At 39.4% G+C, this 23461-nt stretch overlaps 1 protein-coding gene across 1 annotated transcript; it reads left to right on the top strand.

Moving 5' to 3' along the window:
• The first annotated feature begins 1401 nt into the window (after positions 1–1401).
• LOC103044385 (CTD nuclear envelope phosphatase 1A) lies at positions 1402–18103 on the top strand. Its single transcript, XM_049484182.1, has 8 exons — positions 1402–2005; positions 10178–10244; positions 10347–10465; positions 11172–11243; positions 11369–11485; positions 12755–12866; positions 14832–14916; positions 15463–18103. The coding sequence occupies exons 1-8, from the start codon at positions 1901–1903 to the stop codon at positions 15521–15523; spliced, it is 738 nt and encodes a 245-aa protein (XP_049340139.1). The 5' UTR covers positions 1402–1900; the 3' UTR covers positions 15524–18103.
• Positions 18104–23461: the final 5358 nt, after the last annotated feature.

The raw sequence follows: 23461 nt of genomic DNA, 5'->3' as shown, positions 1-23461 counted from the left end.
AAATATTGTTTTGTCTGCTAGGAAAATGTCATATTCATAAATCAAAGTGCTAAAATCTGAAGTCCCTTTCCACACATGTAGATAACATTTAACAGCATTTGTACAGTAACATGTAACATGCGTGACATACTGGATATTATTGTTAGTAAACTCTGCCTTTTTCACTGTAGTATTATATTAGGTGTTAATATATTGCATGTATTCCCCATGTGTGTTTTTGTGTGGTCTTGAAAAAGTGTAGGAATATAAATAAACCTAATATGCAATTGTTTTTAGCAAAACAGACATATTTTAGCCAGAATGCCGGCCAATTAGCACACAGTAGCCGGAATATCAGCCAATCAGCACCCACTGGCCAGTTGTACTACATGTATTTAATTTCAGCATAATTATTTATTTTAAATGTTTAAGGGTGTGAGTGGAAGTAGATGCAGATTTAAACAACATTTTGATTAAATAAATTAAATATACATGTATATACATATATATTTTAATTAAAGATAACAAACATAGAACCTTCTTAGAAACTGTAGTAGTTTTACAGCAGTTAATTTTTTCATTGTTGTAAATGAATTTCTATTTGTAGAAAAAATAAATAAGTAATATCGTATATTACGTATGAATATTACAATTCGTGAACACACATGTTTAAACTTTGTCCTGGTGAGGAATGTTTAAGGGCGTGAGTGTGAAAGTTTAGAAGGGGAATATTTAAACATGCCCCCATCTCTGCAGACACTTCTTTTGAGATACCCTATTATATTATTTTTTATTGTTTTACCCTTTTTTGCACTACTAGTTTATTTATTGTTTACTGTTTACATCTTTCTAAACTTGCACTGCTAAATTATTTTTGTCATATAACTGCGTTCTTGCACTTTCTGTATGGCTGACATCAGTTATCCTCTCAATATGCACAGCAACTGGTGATCATTGATGTTTTACTGTGCTTAGCTGCACTAAACATTTTTATTTGGGAGAAATGTTGTCTGTAGTTTATAGAATAAAACAACCATGTTCATTTTACTCAAACATAAACCTATAAATAGCAAAATCAGAAAAAATAATTCAGAAATTAAAGTGCTCCCTTATTTTTTTTATTGAAGCTAATAAACATAGAAACTTCTTGGAAACTGCTGCATTAGTTTTACAGCAGTCAAATTCTTCCAGTGAATTACTTCATATTTGATATTTATACATGTTGATATAATAAATCAGTAATATTGAATATAACATATAAATATTACAATTAAATAAAAAAAACATGTTTAAAGAAATGATTAAGGGTGTGAGTTTGAAAGTTTGGTGAATATATACATTAGATTTGTATTAAACACAAAGATATTAATAAATATATCAATTTATTAAAAATGTTTAAAGGGGTTTAAAGCTCCGGGCGGAAGTGACGGAGCAGGAGAGCCGATGGCGGCCCGCAGCTGTGCCCGGGTTCGGCTGTTCTGAGGCGGCTTAGCGGCGGCGGACCTGCGTTCCTGCTGCACCCGAACTCCCGGAGCTTCGTGTGAGGAGAGTTCTGGGCCCGGGTTCCGCCCGGTTCTGGAGGTTTTCGGGTCGGACCGGGAGTTTAAACACGGGTTTAAACCCGGCTAACAGCTCTGTAGCAGGCTAGGCTAATTAGCCAGCTAGCCTCTAGCTTTAGCCGGCTGTCTCGCGCCTGCGCGTGTGTTAGTTTTGGCGTTAGCTTAGCATAGTCTCCACTTTCCGAAACCCCGCGAAAACCGCCACAATTCCGACCCGCTGTTTCAGCCGGATTACCGCCCGTGTGGAGCCGCCCGTGTGGAACCGCCTGAGCAGCGACTCTTTACCCGACACTGATTCAGCGGGACCCCGGCTGTCCCGCCGCGCTTCCCCCGGCGTGTGGAGCCTCTCCCCGGCTGCCAGCATGCTGAAGACCCGGCAGTGCCTCCTGGGGATCCGCACCTTCCTCGGGCTGGCGAGCAGGATCTGGGGCTTCATCCTCTACATCCTCAGGAAACACCTCAGAACGGTAAAATTATAACTTAAAACAACATAAAATAACTTAAAATACTGCTGTTTAATCACATTAAACACTTTATTAAAGATATATAATCAATATTTCACGAATTTCATACATTAAATCCACAGTAAACCCCATAAAACATCAGCCAACTAACGTTTAACTCGTTAACTAAATAAGCAGCTTCTTCTATAATCTATTAAGTTACTGTACCAAAAGTAAATAACATTGCATAAACGTTAGCTAGCTTAGTTAAACGTTAAAATACATCTTATGACGTTTATGTTCATAATGATGGACAAAAAGAAACCTTTAAACAACTTGTATAAGACTTTGCTTAATAGATATTGGTTAGTGTTGAAAGTTTGACATTTAATCAACGTTAATGTACAGTCCACTAGCTAAACAAGCAGCTACTCCCATAACCTATTACTGTATTGATGAAGTTAATCGTACGGTACATCTTTTAACGTTCATGATAATGATGGACCAAAACTAACAACCTTTAATTTACTTTGCCTAATACACATTGGTTAGTTTAATTAACATCTTAACAAAGATTAAACATCTTTTAACGTTTATGTTCATGATGATGGACAACAACAAAACCTCTATTTTACGTTGCCTAATATACATTGGTTAGTGTTGACAGTCTGGCGTTGAATCAATGTTAATTTACAGTCAACTAACTAAACTTGCAGTTAGTTCCATAACATACTACTGTATTAAAGGCAAATAACATTAAATATACGTTAGCTAGCTAGCTAGCTAAGTTAATCATTGAATTACAGTACATCTTTTAACGTTTATGTTTATTATGATAATGGACAAAAAAGCAAATACAACCTTCATTTTACTTTGTAATAGACATTGGTTAGTGTTGAGAGTCTTGACGTTGAATTAACGTTAATTTACAGTCTAAATAACCAAACAGCTACTGGTGGACATCATGCCCAAAAACGTCCAAAGTTTAGTTAACTAGCTCGCTACTGTATTAAAGGCAGATAACATTGAATAATGTTAGCTTAGCTTAGTTAGTAATAATTGAATTACAGTACATCTTTTAACGTTTATGTTTATGATGATAATGGGCAAAAAACATAAATACTACCTTTATTTCACTTTGTTATAGACATTGGTTAGTGTTAAAAGTCTGACATTGAATCGATGTTAATTTACAGTGAGCTAACTAAACAAACAACTATTGGTGGACAAACTGCTCAAAAACTAGGTTAATTAACATGCTAGCTACTCTATTGAAGGCAGACAACATTAAATAAACGTTAGCTAGCAAGGTTAAAGCAAGCGTTAAATTAATTGTTGAATTACAGTCAACTAACTAAACAAACAGCTCTTGGTGGACAAACTGCACAAAAACTTCCATAGGTTAGTTAAATTGCTAACTACTGTAATGATTGCAAATGACATTGAATAAATGTTAGCTAGCTAAGTTAATCATTGAGTTACAGTACATCTTTTAACCTTTATGTTTATTATGATAATGGACAAACATTTTAAACAACCTTTATTTCACTCTGCCTAATAGATTTTGGTTAGTATTGAAAGTCTGACATTGAATCAGTGTTAATATACAGTCAACTAACTAAACAAACAGCTATTGGTGGACAAACTGCACAAAAACTTTCAAAGGTTAGTTGCTAGCTACTGTATTGATGGCAAATAACATTGAATAAATGTTAGCTAACTAGGTTAATTGTTGAATTACACCTTTTAATGTTCATGATATTGATGATGGACAATAATAAGTAACTAAACTTTATTTAACATTGCCTAATAGACGTAGTGGTTAATGTTGAAATCGACGTTCACTAAAAGGCTTTGAATCTACACTCTACAATAATATTTAAACATTTTCTACACTGCCAAAATAAGCTGTCAAAATAGCTAAAAACTAAGTGCAAGAATCAGTAAGTAGAACAAAACTAAGCTGCAGTATATTTATTGCATGCATGCAAACAAAAGCATGTACAATATATATCAAAACTCATACAAAATAGACTGGTTTCAGTAATATTTCGATATTGCTATATGGGGTGGATGATATGGACGATAGGCTGGACCTTCAGCCTTTTCAGTTTGCTCCAAACCAAAATTGCAGGTGTAAACTTTGCCAGGAACTACGCACCAGAGGACCAAAAAAGATGCAGTATGGAAACACTTTTTTTGGACTGTTCAAACTTTATTCAGACCGATTACAAGAACTTGAGTCAGGTTATCAACACAGATTAATCAAAATAAGATCAGGCATCAGGTGGTGATACTCATTCAACATCCTGATGATAATCATCCCAATATCCAGTGCTCTTGTGGCTGAATGCAATCAAATCCTCACATTGAGTCCAAATCTATGTGAGACTGTAGATGTGAGTCTTCTCTGGACAGTAGAGACAGTAAATTAGGATAAACTTTTTTTAATACCCTTGATTTCAGAAGAAGCAATGGATAAGGAGCAAGCGTCCTAGTACTGTTGTCCTTATATTGTATTTAAAGTTAATTTTTGATCTCAGAAAAGCCAGAAAATAATAAAATGAACAATTGTGAATGTTTACAAAGGCCAGTGACTGTAAGACAATCGTTGTTTTTGGTTCATTATTTACCGTTCTAAAGAAATAAAGCCAAAAATGGAGAGAGACTGAGCCATGCTCACCTACTGGAACTTATTTGGTAGACCTGCTTCCTACTCCGAGCTTTGCCACCAAAAGAACTCCAGTTCTTGAACCAGTTTGGTTCGGGCTTATAAGAACTGTGGTGACTTTTAGTGAACCAGTCCCACTTTTAAACCAATTTTAGTAGAACTGTCAAAACTGCACATCATACGTCACCAATAGAGGGCGAGAGAAATGTGGCAAACCGATTCAAAATTGGGTTCACGAACCAGAATCTGTTTACTTTGTGTACTCCAGTTTAACCCTCGAGCTGCTAAATTTGGCCGTTAAAGTGACACAATTGTTCACCTAGAAATAGCACTAATATTTCCTGGTCCAGTAGCTTACTGGCAATCAATCAAATAACTAATTTGACCAAAATTTTACATTAAAATCTGTCAGACTTTCAGAAAAATCTGCAGATATTTATGTTCAGAGTTTTAATTCTATTTAATACTAATGCGACCAATAATACCACACTACATGATTAATACACTAATGGTGCGGTTGACGAGGAAGCTAGCTATTTGACCGCTCAACTACTTTAACTGCTATCAAAACACTCTGCAGGGTATTTGTTTAAATCTGTTTTCATTGTTTTAGTCCAGATTTGCTTAATGCAGCTTATAGAGAACGTGTGTACAGTTGTAGGCGACTGACTGCTGAGTTTACTGTTTTTACACTATTAGACCCAGAACCTCCAAACTCACATTTGGATAAGAAGCTCCAGAACTCCACCTGTTGTTGGTGAACAGCGGGTCTGTTTTTATGGTCCTATGTTTGTTCTGGACTCTGGACTCCCGTGGGTCTGAATGTCCCGAGCACAAACACTAACTAACTAATGAGCCATGTGCCATACATATAACATCTTAACTTGTTTTATACATGTTTTAATGATGCAAACTGCAACATTTATAACGATTTATAAAGATAAATTATCATAGCAGCAGCATCTGTTTAGTGTTTTTTTTTTGCTTAAACTTTAAAAAACAGTTTACACTGATCATGCATAAAATTATTACACCATTCTTCCAGCTCCACTTATTCTATAGTTTGTATTAGTTTATTTCTATGCTCTGTAGTCTGTAGTTGTGTATGTGTTTAGAAAACCACCACAGAGCAGCTATAATAATTATTATTATTTGTGTGGTGTGTGGTTATTCTCAGCACTGCAGTGATGAGCACTGATTAATTAGTATGTGTTGAGCTGGTACAGTGGGTGGATCAGATACAGCAGTGCTGCTGGAGTTTTTAAACACCTGCATTGAGAATAGTATGCCAACAGTAGGGCTGCAACTAATGACTATTTTAGTAATTGACTATTCAGACTATTGTTTTTCAATTATTTGATCAGTTGCAATTTATTTTTGTCATGTCCTCTGTTGGTTCTTCCTACTGGTGAGGCTCCTGATTCAATGCATGTTTTTACTGCACATTGACTGTTAAATGTTTAGAGCTAGACCTATTTTGCAGTACATTTTAATAGTTTGACGTAGAAATATTAACCTAAAAAAAACCTAATCAACACAATAGGGCTGCAACGATTAGTCGACAGTCAGATGCAACAGATTACATATTTTCTCACTAAATATCAGAACTCTCCACGTTTAAACAAAATGTGGACATTTAAATGCCTTTTAAATCTCATGTTTAGCTGTTTTTCTGTTGTTTGTATATAGTATATTTTAGGTTAATATAATCTACGTCAAACTATCAAAAGTTTACTGCACAATTGGTCTTGAGCCCTAAACGTTTAACAGTAAATGTTCAGTAAATCATGCATTAGATCAGGAGTCTCACCAGTAGGAATTACCTATAAAGTGTATGACAAAATATTCGTAACTAAACGACTAATCGAAAAAATAAAGGTCAGATTAGTCGACTACTAAAATCATACAACAGAAACTGTGTAAACTGTGCAGCAACAGATTCAGATCTTCTCTCTCTGACTTTACTTTATCTACAAGGTGTTTGAGCTGTAGTTAGGAGTGTGTAATAGAGTGGAGGTGTTTAAAAACTCCAGCAGCACTGCTGCAGCATCTGATCCACTTTAATTTTAGAGCTACAGTTAAATCTTTATTGTAGCTTCATACTGTCCACAAGCTAATATGCCCATGTGGATCAGTGACACTAACCTGCACTACTGCATTAGTTATTAGGTAATACGTTAGCGTCGGTCAGTTGAGTAAAGGTCTGAGCTAACTCTGGACTGGAGCGCTAATGCCGGGGTCTCCTTGAAGACTGTCCTCATGCTGAGATTTCCTGAGACAGCTGTAGTGGTGGGTGGGTGGGAGGGATATTAATAGGGGGGGTTAGGGTGGAGGCTCAGTCCAGGATAGCCCAAAACTCTTTAACCTAAAGCTAATATGCTAATCAAAAGGTAAAGAGCTAGCTGTAAGCTATTGTATGTTCCCCAAATTCTCTTTAATATAAATGCATATTGCATCAGTAGCTGTTTAAACCAGAAATTAATAAAGGTTGGTCTGTATTTGGCAGTATTGTATTGTATTATGGTATATTTTATCGGGATGTGCTACGTATTTATTTTCTTAACCTAACAGAATCTGTAATTAGTGCCACTTAATAAGATGAACAGCACATTTAGAGGACTATTCACTCTACTGTGTTTTTTGCAGTGTAAGGTGCACTTAAAATCCTTTAATTTATCCAAAACAAATTACCTTATGTATGAATTCTATCAGTCAGGTATTAAGGACCAGTAAAGCCACTCCACTGAAGTACAGAGTTATACAGGAGTTCAGTTTAGTTCTCCAGCACCCAGACTGAAGCAGCATTAGCATTAGCATTGGCCACTTACCGCAGCGCTAAACACTAGCTCTTTCGGTGTTCAGAAGTGAGTATATCGGCCTGTAGTCTGCTGCTAACCACCGGCTAGCAGTACTGGAGCAGCATTAGCTGCTAACTGCGCTAAGCGCTAGCTCTTTTGCCATTTAGAGGCGAGTATTATTGGGCTGTAGCCTGCTGCTAAACCTGGCTAGCACTGCTGGAGCAGCATTAACAGCATTCACTGTTCAGAGGTGATTATATTGGACTGTAGTCTGTGTGTTTAGTGTATTAAAACAAGCTACGTGGGATGAACCACTACCTAATATCGCCCTGGCGTACCGGAACACTAGAGGTTAGCCACTAAAGCTAATGCTGCTGCGCCCAACCCTAGTGGAAATCTGTAAATCTAAGCTTAGAGTAAATAAGTGGAAACACTTTACTCACCTAAATAAACAGTTTTCAGCAGAGAAATCTGTGTAGATTAACTGTATTTTCAGAATCAGTCCTGATAAAGTTTTATAGGTCATCAATAATGAAGCATTAAAATGTATAAAACGTTAAGTAATACATAGGGTTGCAACGGTATGAGATTTTCACGGTATGATAACCGTCTCAGAAAATACCGCGGTATCACGGTTATCACGGTATCACAGTTTGTTACATATATTATTAAACTGACCCTTAAAGAAATTACAACAAAGGTTTTTTTGTTCAATTAACTATTTATTGTAGAAACCTGGAACAACTATATAGATAATGTCTCCTTAAAAAAATAAACTGTACACCATTAGGTGAAGGAAACCAGGTTTTTCCACTACTCTTAAGGTCATTAAGGGTGTATATAATTATATATATATATATATATATATATATACACACACACACACACACACACGTGTCACACATTACATGTCCTCTAAGAAGTAAAGATCCTGTGTTTAAACTATTCAGTACAATTATTTAAGTTTAAATTATTTAATATCTGATAAACTGAGCCTGGGTCAGTGTCTGATCAACAACTGTTGTAAACGTCCGTTTTACTGCCAAGTTGGTATATAACCAGATACTGCAGAAAGAGGGGATTTATTTCTGAGTCTGGTTTTAACACATGAAAAACAGGCACGTCAGAATTTGAAAATTAACGCATGTAAATGAATGGCGTCTTTCACATCCAGTCCGGCGAGCACCTTTACACGGACACGTGAATCCGTCGTAGCACGCACTTCACGCCTGTACCTGCGTGCCCAAATTTCGGATAACTCAGCGCTTTTGCGGGCGCTTACCGCATGGGTTGTGCACGACTACAAAGAGATTTTATTTATGTTCAGATTAAAATTATAAACTAAACACATACTTTGCGCTGCACGGCGGGGTGGTGTTCTTGGAGATGGGGGAACAGGTTTGACGTATGTCCACCTTTAGCTGTGACTTTACGGCCACATTGATTATAAATCGGATAACCATCCTCGGGTGCGTTCGGCGGGTCTCTGAAATAGTCCCACACTGCTGATTTTAGTTTAGCCTTTTTTTAGGCGGACGGAGATTTGTTTAGTCTGATGCACTTTCTGCCGTTCTCACCACTGTGTGCTGAGCAGCTGAAGCGGAGCAGAGTTGCGCATGCGCGGGTGAGTTTCTCCGCTGGCTTACGTTTTACCGGTAATAAGCAAACACACACGGTATGATAACCGTGCATTTTAATACCATGGTATACCGTGAAACCGGTTACCGCTGCAACCCTAGTAATACAGTATATTATTGGATGTAGAGAGCTGCAGCTGGTTATGTCAGACTCCTGTACAGTAATATGAGCTCTGAGCTCGGTGGGGGAGGACATGTTTTGGGAATGTTCCAGATTTCCAGGGAACCTCCGTCTAATCTGTATGTAGATTTCCTCCCTGTCACTGTTAAAGAGCAGAGGAGTCGGCTCTGGGTCAGAGACCACCAGACTGCAGCTTTCCAGACCTTTTAAAGCGATAGTTTATCACAAAAAAACAAAGATTCCTTAAGGTTAATACCAAACACATGCTTTCTCTAAATGTACTGGATCAGCATTTAGCACTGGAGCCATGAAGCTAAAGTAGCTAAGAAGGAATGACCTCCTAGAGTCTGAATAAATATTACCATATTTTTTAATAAATGTCTATTTTCTGATGTTTTTTCTTGCTAAAATGCATTATGCACCACTATTAAGGAACATGGGTGTCGCCATGTTTTCCATCTGATTCTTCAGGGTTTGCCACCGGGTGGTGGTGGAGTAAGTTAACTAAAGTTAAGATAAGTAAACAAAACTGTAATTCTTATAAATTCTTTCAAAGTCAAAATGAGTGCTTGATGTTAATCTAGCACTTCCGTTTATTTACGGTGAGCTTAGATTTCCACATTTCTCCAGCACTAAGGCTGGAGCATTAGCATTAGCTGCTAACCACTAGTGCTAACCAGGGTTAGCATTAGACTACAGGCCAATAATACTCACCTATGAATGGCTAAAGAGCTAGGGATTAACGTTGTGGTTAGCGGCTAATGCTGTTCTAGTCTTTTTGGGAAAAATTAAAGTATTTTAAGTGCACCTTATAGTGCACAAAATACATGATAGTTTTATTTGTTTAGGATATTTAATTTATGATGAATACAGTAGCAAAATGTAAAGGAACCAGAAAAAATTGTTTATTGTTGGTAAAAAAATGTGTAATTTAATTTTAGCATTCTTTGTTTTCAACTCTGTCTGCAGATAATCCAGTATCAGACAGTGCGTTACGACACGTTACCTCTGTCTCCTGCATCTCGAAACAGACTCAGTGAGTTCAGGCTTATAGTATTTTTATTATATATGTTTTTAATATAGTTTTTATTATAAATCTTTGTGCATATGAATAAATGTATAATTGTATTGTGTGTAGATGGAGTAAAGAGGAAGATCCTGGTGTTGGATCTGGACGAAACTTTGATACACTCTCATCATGACGGAGTGCTGAGGCCTACAGTCCGGCCTGGAACACCACCAGATTTCATATTAAAGGTAAACACACTTACACAGCACCTTTAGTAATTACCCACATTCTGACAGACTGTAATACACTACAGGAAGTGTAGGGGCGCTCTATAATGCTCTATAATGTTCATATGATCCACAACACCCTCATTCTGACAGACTAATACACTACAGGAAGTGTAGGGGCGCTCTATAATGCTCATATGATCCACAACACGCTCATTCTGACACACTGTAATAAACTACAGGAAGCGTAGGGGGCGCTCTATAATGCTCTATAATGTTCATATGATCCACAACACGCTCATTCTGACAGACTGTAATACACTACAGGAAGTGTAGGGGGCGCTCTATAATGCTCTATAATGTTCATATGATCCACAACACGCTCATTCTGACAGACTGTAATACACTACAGGAAGTGTAGGGGGCGCTCTATAATGCTCTATAATGTTCATATGATCCACAACACGCTCATTCTGACAGACTGTAATACACTACAGGAAGTGTAGGGGGCGCTCTATAATGCTCTATGATGTTCATATGATCCACAACATGCTCATTCTGACAGACTGTAATACACTACAGGAAGAGTAGGGAGTGCTCTATAATGCTCTATAATGTTCATATGATCCACAACATTCTGATGTTTGTTTAATGTATTTTAGGCACTGATTGATGTGAATTTAATCTTTTAATTTAATGTTAACTTTGTTTCCTCTCTCTATTTTAGGTTGTAATAGATAAACATCCGGTGAGGTTTTTTGTCCATAAAAGGCCGCATGTCGACTTCTTCTTAGAAGTAGTACGTCCCTTTTTTTTATTACAGCTCTTACACACTGATCAATCATAACGTTATGACCACCTGCTTGTTTCTTACTGTTTTATCTAAGTGTCCTGTTATGAGTTTTATTTTGTGTGTATTTGCAGGTGAGTCAGTGGTACGAACTGGTTGTGTTTACGGCCAGTATGGAAATCTACGGCTCAGCAGTGGCTGATAAACTGGATAACAACAGGGGCATCCTGAAACGCAGATACTACAGACAGGTAACTGCAGGACATTAAAGCGATAGTTCAGCCTTAACCGTTTAGGGTTCGTGCGGTCAGGAAAACCTGAAAGGTTTTGAATTTGCAAATATCAATTTTGAGGCCTGGGTGATTTTGGAAAAAATTAAAATACCCTGAAAGTTTTGGAAAAGTCATTGAAATTTGGTCTACAAATCTTCGTGTTTTAGTTTATCGATGGAGAAAATATATTTTGAGCTACAAATACATCAGCTTAGAGTTAATTCATTGGTCGGATGATCATGAAAATGTGCTTTAAAGGTCTGGAAAAGTCATGAAAAATCCTGGAAATTTATTGGTTAGAAAGTGTATGAACCCTGATCATTCCTGTTCCTTAATTTAACAGGCTCTGTGAACCTGTTAAATCAAGTCTTTTAAAATCAGATTTGAACTCTAGATCAATATTGTTGCTGTCTAACAGAAAAACAAGTATCTCCTAAAGAGCAACTTTACAAGAGAGAGATAAAACCCTTTTAGCTTTTAGTGAAATAAAAAAAAAGTTCTGTTGTCCCTTTTTCTTTAAAAACTACTGACACAGTTTAAGGGAAGGTTTGTGTGTTCGAATTATGTTGTAAACAAAAAGTAAACTTGTTTTTGATTGGACAGCAACGATTTGTCATATATTGTGAGCATGAGACTTGAATCAAAATTCTCAAATTTCATACTTTCGATCAGTGTTTTCATTATTAAGACCAATTTATACTTCTATGGTACTACTAATAACAATACTCTCCAAATATCTCTATATATCCAGGATTAAAGTAAAATAAATGATACTGGACAGATATAATCTGTCTCTAGTAGATATATAATGGGAAATGAGAACATAGTTAATTTATGCTAAAAAAAAACAGTAAAAAAGTAGAACCCTGATGTGATAATTAGGGGTAGGTGATATGGCATGATTTAAAAAAATATGGCGGTATAATTGCATACGATACGGTATGGCACACCCCTAGCAACCAGCCAATGAACTTACAGAATAAGACAAGACGTAAAACCCAAACTTCAGCCACAGCTTTTTTGTTTTTTTTTAAGCACCATGCTGTGCAATATTATCATACATCAACTAGAAGATGTAAGAAATTAATGAAGTCCTACAGTTTCAGCGTCGCTCAAACTCATTTTCACTACCACTGTCTGTTTTCACTCATGCACAGACTAAGACATCCCATAATACTCCGGTTAAGAGAGATCTGGTTGGTAAAATCCGACTCTTAGGTTCTGATTGGCTGTGCTCTGTGTTTACAGCACTGTACGCTGGATCTGGGCAGTTACATAAAGGACCTTTCAGTAGTGCACAGTGACCTCTCCAGTATAGTCATCCTGGACAACTCGCCTGGAGCTTACCGCAGTCATCCAGGTACCACCACCACCTGCAGCAGCACACCTGTCTCACACCTGTCTCACATTCACACACAGGACCGCCCCCTGCAGGCCAAACACACACACAAACAGGCAGCTTTACAGTGTTTTGCTTTAGGGTTATTTTGTTTACTAAATTGTTTATAACCCCTTATAAATCATCCAATGTAAGTATTAATTTCTTCTTCCAATAATGTATAATTTGACTAATCTCACAAAAACAAGCTCTTTAAGAATGAACAAAAATTAGCAGACTAAAACTAGTATAGCGCTGTATTGGCTTGAACTTGGGGATATGATGCGCATCACAATACAGGGGTCACGATTCAGGATATTGCAATATAGTGCAATGCTTACATGATCGTATTTATAAAATCTGAAGAAAATAAACGTTTACTTTTTATTCAATCAATAAATAAATGCATGTTAAACAGTCTTCATTCCAGCTTATTCTGTTTAATGTGCTTTTCTTGCTACGTAAACACAATAGGCAATGCTAGGTTCAGCAAAAGTATTATTATTATTACTTTCCTGATATATTTGTGTGACGGGTCTAGTGGTAACAATGTATGATATTAGGAAGCCCTGATTGGCTGCTTTGAATTATACCCAGCTAAACTGGGCCGAAAGTCAGACAGCCTGGGGTTTCCGATGTTTCCTCCAGCTGCTGGGCTGTTGGGTAAGTGTGGCTGAGCTCAGAGTCAGTAACTGAGTTTATTTAGAGGAAACTAAAACCTCAGAATTGAGCTGTAAATTCAGTTCCCACGTTACACCACCACTTCACACAGGCCCAACACTTCCTGCACAGCCTCGGTGTAAAGTTCAGCGTGGAGTTTATTAAACACAGAGAATCAGAGCACAGCTAACTGTTCCGTTCTGTGAAATAATATCAGCCCCATGTCTAATGCCAGGTCTTTGCTACAAAGCCAAGTCAATTCAAGAGTCTTTTATTGTGATTACATCTGAGTACAGGTACAGAGTGTAATGAAATTATGTTCCTCCGGAACCATGGAACAACAAACAATAGATAACATGAAGTGCAAAAGTGTAACGATAAAACTATTACCCTACAATAAAGCATGAATATTGAGCTGTAATTTAGTGAAACTGTGTTCTCTGAAATTATGCAGCTTCATACGATACTTAAGTATGGAAGTTTTAAGGGATGAGTTTGGGTGAAAGAGTCGAGGGCGAGTTGGGCAGAAGAGTCGGAGATAAGGGCGAGTTGGGCGAAGAGTTGCGGGCAAGTTGGGTGAAGAGTCTGAGATTTGAGGGGCGAGTTGGGCGAACAGTTGAGGAGTTGGGCGAACAGTTGAGGAGTTGGGCGAACAGTTGAGGAGTTGGGCGAACAGTTGAGGAGTTGGGCGAACAGTTGAGGAGTTGGGCGAACAGTTGAGGAGTTGGGCGAACAGTTGAGGAGTTGGGCGAACAGTTGAGGAGTTGGGCGAACAGTTGAGGAGTTGGGCGAACAGTTGAGGAGTTGGGCGAACAGTTGAGGAGTTGGGCGAACAGTTGAGGAGTTGGGCGAACAGTTGAGGAGTTGGGCGAACAGTTGAGGAGTTGGGCGAACAGTTGAGGAGTTGGGCGAACAGTTGAGGAGTTGGGCGAACAGTTGAGGAGTTGGGCGAACAGTTGAGGAGTTGGGCGAACAGTTGAGGAGTTGGGCGAACAGTTGAGGAGTTGGGCGAACAGTTGAGGAGTTGGGCGAACAGTTGAGGAGTTGGGCGAACAGTTGAGGAGTTGGGCGAACAGTTGAGGAGTTGGGCGAACAGTTGAGGAGTTGGGCGAACAGTTGAGGAGTTGAGGGCAAGTTGGGAAAAGAATCAGAGTTGAGGGCGAGTTAAGTAAAGAGAGCAGATTCTCTAATACTTTTGTCAATAAAGTGTGTATGATATTTGTACTGAATTTGTACTGCTGTTATCGATCCAGCACTAACGTTTTTTTTGCGTATTTATTTTTACAGATAATGCGATACCTATAAAATCGTGGTTCAGTGACCCCAGCGATACAGCCCTGCTAAATCTGCTTCCCATGCTGGACGCTCTGAGGTACTGTACCACTCTATAAAGTACATCCTTTACATTGCCACTGATCAAAGACTCGTTATTGTTTTGCTTTGTTTTGTTTTGCAACACTGTATCAATTTCAAAGACACATATTAACATATTAATGATTAGTTCAGATGTAAAGATTGGTGTCAGAAGTGGCTCATTTACGAACGCACTCTTTTTCTCTTGCTCTGTTTCTGTCTTGCTTTCTCTCTCTCTTTCGCTCTCCTTCGCTTTCTTTGCACTTTCACTCTTGCACTTCTTCACTTACATTTCTCTCTGTTTCTCTTCCTCTTTTGCTCTTTCTCTCTTTCGCTTTATTTCTCTTACTCTCTCTTTCACTCTCTCGCGTGCCCTCTTTTGCCCTCTCTTTTACTCTCACTATTTTACTTTCACCCTCGCTTTTGCATTCTTTCTTGCTCCCTTGTCTATCTTTATTTCTCTCCCTTGCTCTCTTAATCTCTCTTGCTCTCTCTTTGTCTCTCTTTCTATCGCTCTCCTTCTCTTTATTCATCTCTCTCTCTCTCACTCTCTCTCTCTATGCAGGTTTACCTCGGACGTCCGCTCCGTCCTCAGTAGAAATCTCCATCAGCACCGGCTCTGGTGATTGGTCCTGCTGGTCCGGCCCAGTCCTGGACCCGCCCCCTTTGGTTTTTAGCCTCCGCTGAACACGCTAGCTGTTAGACTCTCCACACTGCTGGAACTGTCCACTTTGGCGGTCAGCTGACCTGTGGGTCACGTGACCTCTCTGAGGACCTTCATCAGCCGGAACGAACGAACGAATGGAGGGAGAGGAAACAAACATGCGCACAGACTGAGATCAAAGCAGAACTGTGTTTTATTCTCCCTCTATCTTCTTTGATTTTATTTAGTTTTGTTTCTTATTTTGTCCAAATGGAAACTGCCTTACAGTGTGTGTTGCGCTGGGCATGCATGACTGGAGTGTGTGTCTGTGAAACGCGAGAGGATGTTCACTTTCAGCGTCATATTTTATTTTGTTCCCCTTCAGCCCCCCATTAAAAAGAGAGAGAATCGGCCATCGTTAACTTCGCTTCGGATTAGCACTTATCCCTCTTTTATTACTGTCATTTTTAATTATTTTATCTCTCTTAGCTGCGTTTATTTTGTTTATATGGTTGTTTATCGTTGAGTTACTCATTTATAATCAGTTTTAAAGCTATGGTTTGCCCTCCCTCAACCGCAATGCTGTCCATTAGCCAAGACTGAAGTTTACACTCACAATTCTAACAGATTATTAACACAGTTTGAAGGCCTGGATGATTTTCCACCTTAAATTGTGGCGTAGCTACATTAGCCTCGTAGCTTCAGTGCTAATTATTGGTCTATAGGCTTCCATTAATTGCAGGTCCTAGGCTAATGTACCTAACAATGATAATTAGCCTCACTTTCTAGTGTTCAAATGTTGGGAAAAAGCTTCCATTGTTTGTTAGATACATTCTCCTCGTAGCACTAGCGCTAATTGGTGGGTTATAGGGTTCCATTAGTTGGAGCTACGGGGCTAAGGTAGCTATCATTGCTAACTGGAAGAGTATGAGCATACATTTCCTGTTATAAAGCTAATGTAGAGTAATGGGAGCCTATACCCCATCAACTAGCACAGGAGCATTGAGGCTAATGTAGCTAACAATGCTAGTTATCTACAATGCTAGTTAGTTAACTATATTAGCCTCATAGCTTCAGTATGAAACTAAAGAACTTGGATCTTGGCTGATGGACCAGGTTGAGGGCATATGTAACGTTTGGGTGAACTGTAATTTTAATTGATTCACTTTGATGTGTCTCTAAAATGAGAAGAAAAACACCTGCCTACAGTAACAGTATTGAGTCAGTTAAGACCCATTCCCATTTCCTGACCTTCTCCCTCTCCCGACTACCTCCCTTTTTCCTTTCTTCCCTTCCTGACCTTCTCCCTTTTTCCATTCTTCCCTTCTCGATCTTCTCCCGTTCCCTTTTTTCCCTCTCCCGACCTTCTCCCTTTCCCAATCTTCCCCTTCCGACCTTCTCCCTTTCCCGTTATTCCTTTCCCGACCTCCTCCCGTTCCTGTTTTTCCTTCTCCTGACCTTCTCCCTTTCTCGATCTTCCCCTTCCGACCTTCTCTCTTTCCCGATCTTCCCCTTCTGACCTTCTCCCTTTTCCTGTTCTTCCCTTCCCGACCTTCTCCTTTTTCCTGTTCTTCCCTTCCCAACCTCCTCCCGTTCCTGTTTTTCCCTCTCCCGACCTTCTCCCTTTCCCGATCTTCCCTTTCCGACCTTCTCCCTTTCCCAATCTTCCCCTTCTGACCTTCTCCCTTTTCCTGTTCTTCCCTCTCCCGACCTTCTTCCTTTCCCGTTCTTCCCCTTCCGACCTCCTCCCTTTCCCGTTCTTCCCCTTCCGACCTCCTCCCTTTCCCGTTCTTCCCTTCCCCACCTTCTCCCTTTCCCGATTTTTCCTTTCCGACCTTCTCCCATTCCTGTCTCTCCTCTTCCCACCATCTCCAATTTTCCCATTTCCAAATTTTTCCTCATTTCTGTTTTTCCTCTCCCAACTTTTCCGGCCCCTCCCCTCTCCTGTATAACTGCGGAGGTCTTTCATGGTCCTGAATTCTCCACCAGAGTAAAACGCACCACTTTAACTCCTGCACAGGGCTTGGGGGTGGAGGCCTGGATGGGGCAGGGCTTAGCATCAACTCAAGTTTAGTTTGTGCATCGTTTACTGGCTCCTTTTCGGGGAGTTCTATAAAACTGAATGAATCCGAGATTATATTGATAATGATTTATTTTAATGGATTGTCGTCATGAAGACGGATCAGCATGGACTCTACATGGAGGCGCTGATTGATCTTTCACAACTGGAAGAGTTTGTGGTTCTGCAGAGCCGATCTCAGTCCCTCCAAACCTGAACACGCACTTATTTGACTTTCTTTTCTTTTTTGCTACCAAGGACTTTTCTGATTTGTCAGAAAAGTAAATCTCCTGCTCAGTGTTTCATTTGTCTCTCTCTCTCTCTCTCTCTCTCTCTCTCTCTCTCTCTCTCTCTCTCTCTCTCTCTCTCTCTCTCTCTCTCTCTCTCTCTCTCTCTCTCATATCGTACTTGACAGCTCTGCCTCTTTGGACAATACAAAGCGAAGTGTCTGAGCGCACTGGTCCTCAGGTCTGTGCGTATTTCCAATAAAAACTTGTCACCGTGTTTTTGTTGCTGTTCTTGTGTCAATTTTGATCATAAAGCTCATTCTGACAGACTGTAATACACCACGGGAAACATTTCATAATGCTCTATAATGTTCATATGACATACCTGTCAAGTCTCCCGTTTTGGCCGGGAAACTACCGTATTTTACTCCTCTTTCCCGCCGTCCTCCCGTATTAGTATTTTCCCGTAAATTTCCCGTATTATACTAAATAAAAAATATATAGGCCACAGGCGACAATGCACTGACCGCTGTGTGTCTCTTAACCAATCGCGTTGCCGGTTCAAGGAGAAAGTCCCGCCTTTCAGGAGAAACAGCCAATCAGCTTGCTGGTTTTGCGGAGCGCAGTTTAGTGTGAGGGAAGCCCCGCCCCTCCCCTCGCTGTGAGTTCAGGCAGCTAGTCGGAGCAGCTGTCGTTAAAAATAATCTGGATATACGGAGATTTTTCTAAAAGAAAGGTAATTAACCATGTAAACTGTGATGAGATTGTTTCTGATAGCTGGTTAAAAAGACTCTTCTCTGAATCAAAACATAAATTAAACCCACTGTGTGTTTAATAAAATACAGCTTGTGACTCAGTTAGCTTAACTTTAGAATTAGCTAGATAGATATTCAGGGTTTGAGAAAAATCTACATACATATAATGCCCTGCCCTGATGTGCCTGATCAGCCAAAACCTATAATTTCCAAACTCTATTAGTTCAGGTCTAGTTTTAGGGTTTGTTAGAATTTGTTTAAATCTCAAGTATTGTGGTAATGTATTATAATGTAATGTAATGTATTATTTAGAAGGGGTAGAAGAGATGGTTGAGCTGGAGAGAGAGAAAATGTGGAGAGGGCTGAAATTAACTGAACTGATCAGGAGTGGACTGAACGATAGAAAGAAGTATTAATGAAAGATTATTAATTGTGTAGGCCCCTTAGGACTATTTTTTACTTATGGAATATATCTGATCCATGTCCCTTTTGTAAATTTGTGCACCCTTCAATTTCAATTTTAAATCTATTAAAAAAAAAAAAAAAAAAAAAAAATATATATATATATATATATATATATATATATATATATATATATATATATATATATATATATATATATATATATACAGGTGCTGGTCAACGAATTAGAATAATTTGAAATAGTGCAATCATGAAATTCTTTGAATGCATTTTTTGTGCAGAAAGCAAATCAGGTGTTCACCGCACCTGTCCTACTCGTTAGACTAATCACAGAACTCGTTACCTGGAAAAAAATTTGCTCAGCTGAGCTTTCCAAAAGGCCCATTTAGGCCATTTAACTGTGACACTGTTGTTTTATTGAATTAGAATAATGGAGAAACTGTTTCATTGAATTAGAATAAATGCTCGAATTTTTGTTTTCTGTGAAGAGTGTTCACTGTGCAGTATAAAGTCAGGGTTGAGTAGAATTTCTAAGTTGTAAAATCAATCATGGGTAAGCAGCGCGACCTCTCAACCGGAATAGTGGCTCAAATTCAAGCCCTTCGCCAACAAGGCTTGACCCAAACTAAAATTGCTGAGCAGCTCGGCATCAGCCAGTCTTCCGTCTGCAAAGCTCTCAAGAAAAACTGCAGCAAGCGCACCAACTGTTCCGGCGTCCGAAAAACTTCTGCTCGCGACAACAAGCAGCTGAGAAAGATCGCAGTCAGCAACCGGTTCAAGTCCACTTCCGAGCTCACCGACTTGTGGAACAAGCAGACCGGCGCTGACGTCTCCAGATCAACCACTTACCGTCGTCTGCGCGAACTCGGCTTCAAATCTCGCGTTCCAGCAGTAAAACCGATGCTGAACAAGAAACAAATGGAGAAACTGCTGAAGTGGGCCAAAGAACACGGCGAGTGGACTGCTGAAGACTGGCAGAAAGTGGTCTTCAGTGACGAATCACGCTTCTGCATCTCCTTCGGTGACCAAGGTCCTCGTGTCTGGCGTCGTGGTGGCGAAACCTACAACCACGAGTGCGTGAAAAGATCCGTCAAGTTTCCCCAGAGCGTTATGGTCTGGGGATGCATGTCCGCTCGAGGTGTAGGGAAACTCTGCTTCCTCAAGAAGACTGTCAATGCTGCCGTATATCAAGATGTTCTGGAAACGTTCCTGATTCCGACTGTTGAGGAACAGTTCGGCGAAGAAGACTTCATATTTCAACAGGATCTTGCACCGGCTCATGCGGCAAAGTCCACCAAAGATTGGTTCACTAAAAAACAGCTTGAAGTTTTGGCATGGCCGGCCAACTCGCCTGACCTCAATGTCATTGGAAACCTTTGGGCCATCGTCAAGCGAAAAATTCGCGACAGAAAGCCTACTACACTGGACCAACTGAAGCAGAACATCGCCACTGCCTGGGAAGCTGTGAGTGCGGAAACTTGCGACAAGCTGGTCAAATCGATGCCGCGGAGACTTCAGGCAGTCATACAAGCCAAGGGGGCAGCCACAAAATACTGAGAAAGTGATGATTGTAATTATAATAAAAATTATTCTAACTCAATGAAACGGTTTCTCCATTATTCTAATTCAATGAAACAACAGTGTCACAGTTAAATGGCCTAAATGGGCCTTTTGGAAAGCTCAGCTGAGCAAATTTTTTTCCCAGGTAACGAGTTCTGTGATTAGTCTAACGAGTAGGACAGGTGCGGTGAACACCTGATTTGCTTTCTGCACAAAAAATGCATTCAAAGAATTTCATGATTGCACAATTTCAAATTATTCTAATTCGTTGACCAGCACCTGTATACATATTAATTTTTAGCCCTCGGTTGGGCTGTTGGGGCGGCGGAAAAAATCCCTTATTTTTAAGTCCAAAACTTGACAGGTATGTCATATGATCCAGTATGTTACATAAAACATTGTCTATATAGCTACTTGAAGCTAAGAAATTGCAGTTTTAATTTCTCGACTCAGTTTGATCCTCTTATTCTGACATCCTTGTGGTATTTCCCAACTCCTGTTACACCAACTCCAGTCCAGAGCTAATGCGAGTATTCACGTCACTCGTCAGCGGTAGTTTCGTTTGTGCTTGTCGGTCGACTTTCTGTACTTAGTGACATAGTTCTCAGTGCCTCGTTTTAAATGCCAGGGCTTCTGATTTCTACCAATGTAGTGTGGAACTACCATGAGCCTGGTGTAAAAACTGCTATTTCTTTGCATGAGCAACGATATTCTAATTCTTTATACTATGGGAACATACAGGGTTTGGACAACTGTCAACTGTCAACCTGTCATCATTTTAGTGTGGGATTTTAGGTTTAATGGCTAAATTGGAGCAGCCTGGTGGCCAATTGTCATTAATTGCACATTGCACCAGTAAGAGCAGAGTGTGAAGGTTCAATTAGCAGGGTAAGAGCACAGTTCTGCTCTAAATATTGCAATGCACACAACATTATGGGTGACATACCAGAGTTCAAAAGAGGACAAATTGTTGGTGCACGTCTTGCTGGAGCATCTGTGACCAAGACAGCAAGTCTTTGTGATGCATCAAGAGCCACGGTATCCAGGGTAATGTCAGCATTCCACCAAGAAGGACCAACCACATCCAACAGGATTAACTGTGGACGCTGTAAGAGGAAGCTGTCTGAAAGGGATGTTCAGGTGCTAACCCGGCTTGTATCCAAAAAACATAAAACCACGGCTGATCAAATCACGCAGAATTCAATGTGCACCTCAACTCTCCTGTTTTTATTTTATTTGTGGTCTAAAACCACGTGTTTCAGTTTCGTTGACCAACCCCTGTATGTGCATGCGCAGGTCTAGGGGTAGGAGGTGTCCTGATTCTTGTTAGAATGGAGGGGTAGGTTAGAGAAAGTGTTGGGGTTGCATGATCCTTCAAACTGAGATTCAAACAAGATCTTTTTTTCAGTATTAAACCCCTTAAACTTTGTTGATCTTTGTTGCCTCTTGACATACTTTTTACCAATGTTAGTTGTGGTTAACATAAAAAAACTAGCCAGCTGAGTATCTGGTCGTATCCGAGTGCCCAAATTAGTGCCCTAGTTTGGGCCCGAGTGAGTTCCTAAGGTAGTGCTCTAGTGAGTTTCCTAGTAAATTCCCTAGGCATTGTCCAAGTGATTGCCCTAATGAGTTCCTAAGTTAGTCCCCAGTTGTTGTCCAAGTAGGTGCCCTTAGTGAATTCTCTATTTATTGTCCAAGTCAGTGCCCTAGTGGATTCCCTAGTTATTGTCCAAGTGAGTGCCCTAATTAGTTCCCTTGTTATTGTCTAAGTGAGTTAGCTAGTGAATTCCCTAGTTATTGTCCAAGTGAGTGCCCTAATTAGTTCCCTTGTTATTGTCTAAGTGAGTTAGCTAGTGAATTCCTTAGTTATTGTCGAAGTGAGTGCCCTAGTTAGTTCCCTAGTTATTGTTCAAGTGAGTTAGCTTGTGAATTTCCTAGTTATTGTCCAAGTAAGTGCCGTAGTGAATTACTTAGTTATTGTCCAAGTGAGTTCCCTAGTTAGTTCCCTAGTTATTGTCCAAGTGAGTTATCTAGTGAATTCCTTAGTTATTGTGCAAGTGAGTTATCTAGTGAATTCCTTAGTTATTGTCCAAGTGAGTTATCTAGTGAATTCCTTAGTTATTGTCCAAGTGAGTTAGCTAGTGAATTTCCTAGTTATTGTCCAAGTGAGTGCCCTAGTGAATTACTTAGTTATTGTCCAAGTGAGTTCCCTAGTTAGTTCCCTAGTTATTGTCCAAGTGAGTTATCTAGTGAATTCCTTAGTTATTGTCCAAGTGAGTTATCTAGTGAATTTCTTAGTTATTGTCCAAGTGAGTTATCTAGTGAATTTCTTAGTTATTGTCCAAGTGAGTTAGCTAGTGAATTCCTTAGTTATTGTCCAAGTGAGTGCCCTAGTGAATCCCTTAGTTATTGTCCAAGTGAGTTATCTAGTGAATTTCTTAGTTATTGTCCAAGTGAGTTAGCTAGTGAATTCCTTAGTTATTGTCCAAGTGAGTGCCCTAGTTAGTTCCCTAGTTATTGTCCAAGTGAGTTAGCTAGTGAATTCCTTAGTTATTGTCCAAGTTAGTGCCCTAGTTAGTTCCATAGTTATTGTCCAAGTGAGTTAGCTAGTGAATTCCCTAGTTATTGTCCAAGTGAGTTCCCTAGTTAGTTCCATAGTTATTGTCCAAGTGAGTTATCTAGTGAATTCCTTAGTTATTGTCCAAGTTAGTGCCCTAGTTAGTTCCATAGTTATTGTCCAAGTGAGTTAGCTAGTGAATTCCTTAGTTATTGTCCAAGTGAGTTCCCTAGTTACTTCCCTAGTTATTGTCCAAGTGAGGTCCTAAATTAGTGCCCTAGTGAATTCCCGAGTTATTTTCTGAGTGCCCTAGTTAGTTCCCTAGGTATTGCCCAAGTGT

The sequence above is a fragment of the Astyanax mexicanus genome, chromosome 1, assembly GCF_023375975.1.
Source record: "Astyanax mexicanus isolate ESR-SI-001 chromosome 1, AstMex3_surface, whole genome shotgun sequence".
NCBI classification, from domain to species: Eukaryota; Metazoa; Chordata; class Actinopteri; order Characiformes; family Acestrorhamphidae; genus Astyanax; species Astyanax mexicanus.
Note: the sequence above shows the minus strand (reverse complement) of the source record. Positions and strands in the feature narration are given on the sequence as shown.